Genomic DNA, 6,370 nt, shown 5'->3' with positions numbered 1-6,370 from the left:
AGTTTTCCGTAGTCAGCAAGCGTAGAGTAGGAAAAAGAGTTCTCCATTTTTAAGTGGTAGAACCAATACTGGATAGAGAACATCAAAAACCACTGAAGAGATTACCCGAGACCAAGATGTTTTTAATCAGTGGCCTCTCTGCCTTTTCTTTTTGGATATCCAGCTTGAGACACCATAAGTGAAGTAAATTTTCAGAAAGCCTTGAGCACCTGCTCTCTGAAAAACTGGTTGCATTAAGGTATCTGAAGATGAGCACCAAGAATTGCTGCATCCAAAGTGAGTTTGCATTAGAAATCCCAAATTCCCTCAAACTGGTACTTAGGGAGTACCGAGTGCTTTAGGTAGCTCTGAAAATCCTAGGCACCATGCACAGTGCATGTTTTTCTCTGACACTGGCAGATTTAGGTAAACATCTTCCACCTAGACCACTCCAGATTTAGTGAAAAGAAGTATTTCAATAGCTTTATTTTCTGTTAACTCTAAGGAGGACTAACTAAATAATTCAGGGCTAGCAATACTATATTATTTTATTGATATTTTAAAAAACAGATGTACTTTTTAGATACAAATAAGATGTAAGGAAATGAAGTGTTTTTTTTCCTTTTTCTTTTCTAAAACTTAATGGCTGGTTTCAGATTTTGTCTAATAACCTTTGTTTAAGACTTCACAATTTAAAATATTTTTTTTCTAATTTTTTTGTGATGTGTAAATAGCTAAGAAATATTAAATATTGTAATGTTCTTTAATTAAGACAATAACATTTCAAAGGCTAATGTAAAATCAAGCTGCTAAAGTTTACAATTTCTCTGTCCAGCAGTTCATTTATACAACTGCCCTGAGTAGATGCTATTATACTGCTTAGCAAATGGCCTTTAAGAGTTTAAAAATAGCTCAGTAAAGCTACTCAAAGGTAATACAACACTTCTCAGGCATCTTTAATTGGAGATAAGAAAAAAACCAAGAGTTTTCTCATTAGTTAATTATTCACTCAATGATTTATACACAACAAAAACACAATTAAAATGTTCAGGAGAACTAATTGTGCTTCTTCCTATGCATGGGACCATGAGCTTATTTTTCAGAAAGGCAAGGTCTGAAATTGTAAAACTAGTCCTATTTTTGTGGACTGTTTTAGCTGCTTTTATTAAACTCTCAGTTGTTCTCATGTGAACCAGTGAAAACAGTTATTTGCTAACATATATTGTTGTGAGATTTCTTTGCAAAACCTCACTGATCCCCTTTAACAAAAAGATTGTTTTATTTTAAAATTCCTGTCATCATCAATTTGCAGTGTTTCTTAAACTGGTACAAATATGTAAAATCTGTGCTTTTAAAAGCTTCTGCTTTGAGTAGCCTTACACTCCATAATTGTGCCCTAGCAATTGTCAAGCTCTATTGCATGCCCCATTCATGAAAATTATAATTTTTTTGGGATGACATAGCTTAAAGAATTTGAATCTAAAAGTTCCTTACCTAGAGCTCACATTAAATTATATTAATTTAAAATATCTATGGAATGATATTTTCACAAAAAAACCCCAACCCAAAATCAAAACACTAAGACAAAACAAAACCAAAACCAAACCAATAGAAGCAATAGGTTTGGGGGAGGGAGTGCCTATGGAAATGACTCTTTACAGTAAGTAAAAGGAGGTTTATCACAGTTTTGGTAGCTTGCATGAGTTCATACCAAGAAAAAAAAACCAACAAAAAAAAAATCTTTCACCCATCTCAAAAAAAAAACCCCAAACAACCTTCACGCTCTAGGTGTACTCCCTCAGTTGTAGGCCCTGAAGCAGTAGACACCGTACAGCTTGTGCTTCTTGTCGGGGAAGCCAACGAAGCGCACGGCGGCCTCGCTGGGGCTGCAGCGCTTCCGCGGCCGGGAGATGGGGTAGCGCACGCTGCCATCTGCCAGCCAGCCTGCATCGCACCGGTCATAGCCCAGCAGCTTCCAGGCCGCGAAGATCTGCCCCACCTTGGCAATCTGGGAGCCGTCCTTCAGGCACGCCTGCACCGCCTCGTCATAGGTCAGCTTGGTGGGGTGGATCAGGTAGTAGAAGCGTCCTGAAAAGGCAAGAGGAAGGTGGAGTCGTTAGCAGGGTGATGGTTGGATGTCAATGATCCTGGAGGTCTTTTCCAGCCTTAAATTCTGTGATCACAGGATCACAGGATCACAGAATCACTGGGTTGTAAGAGACCTTTAAGATCATCAGGTCCAACCCATGTTTAACATCACCTCAACTAAATCATACCACATCCAATCTTTTTTTAAACACATCCAGGGATGGTGACTCCAGCATCTCACTGGGCAAATGATTCCAGTACTTTATCACCCTTTCCGTAAAAGACTTTTTCCTAATATCTAACTTGTACTTCCCTTGGCACAGCTTAAGACTGCATCCTCTCATTCTGTCAGCTGCTGCCTGGAAAAAGAGACCAACCCCATCTGACTGCAACCATCTTTCAGATGATTCTATGACTTCAGTGGTGTTGCCTAAAGATTTTTACTTTTTATGTACTTTCCATACACCCACAGTTCTGTACACCAGTTATGTAGCTCCTGGTATTTTTCCCACCCTTTCTCTTAGATTTTAGAGAAATAAGATGACCTTCTAACACATTCCTGAAATACTGTTTGATCTTATTTTCAAGTAGAGGATCTATAAGAAGACGTAACAGGAATTGGGGCATAGAAGCCCTTGCAGCAACCAAAGAGGCAACTGAATCTCCTATTGGATCTACCTCTTAGATATCCTAATTAATTTACCTTATAAAAACTGTAAAAATTTGATACCAGTGTGCCCATGGCCCATGACTATGGGTATACCTGGACGCTTCCAATAAGGAACTGCTTTTTAATGTTACCACTTCAATGCTGTGGCAAGGGTTTTTTTTTCTGTTTTGATTTCAGGCAACAATACTATAAAACTGACTTTTGAGGAGAAATGGAGATGTTCCGTCGACAGATCATGTCAAACAGTGGTTAATTTAGGTCTGTTCCTCTTCGAGGTTGTGTTGTTAAAAATATTGTGGGGTTTTCTTTTGTATGATGAGTTGATAGGTACCAGGAGGAAAAAAGAAGTTACCCAAAAAAACAACCCAGGTACATAAAATAGACTATTTGGGGGAAAAAAACCCCAAATATACCACAAGACCCAATAAACAAACAAACAAAAAACCAACCAACCAACCAACCAAAAAAACCCCAAAAAGCAAAGCTATATTACTGTATTTATTTCTGCTAATATCAAAGTATGGCATCTTGACTTGAATTTATACTCAGTGATAGCATTTAGGGGAGGGCAGCTGCAGGTAATACATGCTCTTTTCCTCTCTGACAAGCTGGTGACCTTGGTTCCGATTAAATACCAGCAAAAAAATTTTTTTTTCTTTTTTTGGTGAGAAAGCCAAAGTATCAGACAAGAGAGTTTGAGCCTGTGGTAGAGCAAGATTAAGTCTGTTTAAGTCTTCAGCAGTAGTTCTGCAGCTCTGTTTCTTTTTAGGCGTCAAAGGACATATCCTCATCACAACACAAGACTGAATTGATCATGTTGCTAAGAAAAATGTTCCCTGTCTCAAAGTAATGAAAATACATGCCAGAAAATAAAGCCCAAAAAAGCAAAGTCTCCCTTACTAATCCATACAGAGCAATAATATTAATATTGATTCCATTTATCAAGGCCATAAACATTCATTGTGAGCATTTCATTCATTATACTTGGGGTTATTTATCATCACTGATTTGACAGACGAGTGGACTGCAGAAGAATCGTGTTTCTTTGAAGGCATTCAATAACTTGCAAATGAATTCACAACTTTTTGATCTGCCTGTTCCTGAAGAGGAGAGTTAGCTGAAAAAAGGAAGGACTTTATTCTTGTGGGGACCTTCTCATTCCAGAGCACACTCTTTACTGTTTAATTATTATAATTATATCCATTTTCTCCAATTATATCCCTTTTCTGCCTCACAAAAATCAGGTAGCTACACAGAACTCTGCTTAATATGAGATTACTTTCTCCATGAAGAAGTGGTGAGCAAATTAAGAGTTATGTCAGCTTCAGGTTCCTGCAAAAATCAAACAGGATTTTTTTCCTAAATGAAGGAAAGTCAGATCAGATGACAATATAAAGGTAATTAGCCCTGGCTAAAGTTTGGAAATTGTATATCAAGACAAGAACAGTTTAAAAAAAGCATTTACATTGCAGCTGTGGCAGAGGAGAAACTTTTCAAAAATTTCACTACTATCAGAGTGTACCTACAAAATTTCCACAGAAAAGTATTGGGAACAGCTAATCATTCCTTTGTAAAACAATTTTTTAAACTCCATTTCAGCAAGTTGAGAGAATTTACAATGTTCTGCTAAAGAGAATGTTTACCTAGTGGAATCCTGTTACTGATGCACTATTAAGAGGTTTCCCCAAAGCAAACAGGATTTCTAATTTAGGGTAACAGGGGTTTGGATTGATAGTATGTAAACTTCACCTGGTTTACGAGTTCCTCTTCAAACCATATGTCAATGGAATGTGATTTCCTAGGGATTTGCAGTGAGGTCAGGCTTTTGACATATGACATCCATAATAAAACTTCCTATAATCTGCTCCTTCCTCAAACAAGATGAATTTAATAGTAAAGCCCACAGGGGTGCTATGAGTACCCAGAATGTCTGATTACATAAAATTCCATTAATAAACTCCCTACAGATTTGCAGTTTTTTCCCCTGATAACAGCTGGGAAGTGTTCCTAACTGTTCAGTCTCAGAATTTATTAATTGATGTGGAAGGAGAGGGAGGAATTTAGTGTCTCTCTCTCATCAATGTGTGGTGGTTGGGTCACTTTTACAGAGGATCCTGCCTGATCTGACTCCTCACATCCAAATTATGGGGCTGAGGATTTGTGGAAACCTGCTCAAACCCCATCTATAACAGCTATTTTAAGATTCTGTATGTAACAGAACAGCTTAAAGAGGAAAACTCCAGCCACAGACCAAAATACCCCACACCCTTGTGACTGTGGAAGTTTGAGGGATGAATCACACTTGAAGATTTTTTCAAGCTCAGTGCTAAATTGAGAGAATTATTAGTGAGTTTCTCTTATACTGAAAAAAAAAAAAAAAAAAAAATAAAGCTAGAGAGACGTTTAAGACCTGGTAAATATTTTGACATCCAGTGAGTTTGAATAATTTGAATTAAATATGTGAGAAAAACATTTTTTTTTAACACACCAATGCCAGTCATGACTCTAGTGAGTCAGAATCTACCACTCCTAATAAAGGGTGCGTAATTTTATTTTGGAATTTCTCTTTTTGGAACAGTTGCTACATGTTCCCTGTGATAAAATACACTGAAATGGTCAAATGAACAGTCAGCATTATTCAGACGGGACTTTCCACAGCTTTCTCCCATTTAAATGGCAGAGGTGATTGGCTTGCACTGCTGTAATAAACAGGTGGCTCACAGCTATACTTTCAACGTGCTCTCTAAAATTTATTCTTTGTGTTCTTAACTTTGTTAAAACAAGATTTTACTTGATTCTCCTGGAGCTGATGAGAGATCAATTATGCACTGTGGTTCTGTGGACAAAGTATACAACAAAATGCGTGTTAATGAGGAGAAAGTGCGATGCAAGCTGTACTTGTACCTTGTTTCATTTTCTTTGAAAATGCTTAATCATAGAGGACTTGATAAATATATTTACATTTAGCTCTTTTAGCATTTTTCAGTGGGAGAGATTCTCATGGGTTTTCCGTAAAAAAAAAAAAAAAAAAAAGTACTGTTGTCCTTCAGAAGACCTTTGAAAATAAATAAAGAATAACCACACAACTCTTCCATTATACATTCCTTGGTTTATGGCTATTAGGCTCAGTGGGGAAGATTGTAACAAAAGCATTCATCTGCATTTATGTCCTCAAATTGATCCTATGGAGAGATTGCATGAGAGAGGAGCATTCCCATTCCTTGAGACAAGACAAGGAAAGAAACTGGGCTGATCTGCAGCCCTGAAAAAGCTCTGGATTTTGTCAGGTTGTGCCAACACACAGGGCAGGAGCCCTCAGCTTTTCTAAGGATGACATGGACTAAAATGACTTCCTCTGGGCAGGACAAGTGAAGGAGAAATTGGCTGTGAGAAAGCAAAGCTGAGCCCTTAGACACCGGGAAATTCCAGTATGGAATTTCCAAATTTAAGTTAGATACTTCCCGCTTGTGTGCATTTATTTTCAATAGCCTATATCAGCACAAAGCATGTAAAAACAGATTGGGAACAGATTGCCATCCAGTGCAGGCAGAAAATACTTTGTTATTTCACAATATTTTAATGGATTTAACAGATAGCATCAGGCTAGTGTTACTCTTTGCTTTGTTTTATGAA

At 37.5% G+C, this 6,370-nt stretch overlaps 1 protein-coding gene across 2 annotated transcripts in view; it reads right to left on the bottom strand.

Moving 5' to 3' along the window:
- Positions 1–1,777: 1,777 nt before the first annotated feature.
- Positions 1,778–6,370, bottom strand: part of HAPLN1 (hyaluronan and proteoglycan link protein 1) — a 29,228-nt gene continuing 24,635 nt past the window's right edge. For both annotated transcript variants that reach the window (XM_066182429.1, XM_066182430.1), the window contains one exon: positions 1,778–2,067. In XM_066182429.1, coding sequence (XP_066038526.1) covers positions 1,778–2,067 — 290 coding nt within the window. The remainder of the gene's footprint in view (positions 2,068–6,370) is intronic.

Source organism: Chamaea fasciata, unplaced genomic scaffold (genome assembly GCF_029207755.1).
Source record: "Chamaea fasciata isolate MVZ Bird 193981 ecotype frontalis unplaced genomic scaffold, bChaFas1.0.hap1 SCAF_4, whole genome shotgun sequence".
Taxonomy (NCBI): Eukaryota; Metazoa; Chordata; class Aves; order Passeriformes; family Sylviidae; genus Chamaea; species Chamaea fasciata.
This window is presented reverse-complemented; position numbering and strand designations above follow the sequence as displayed.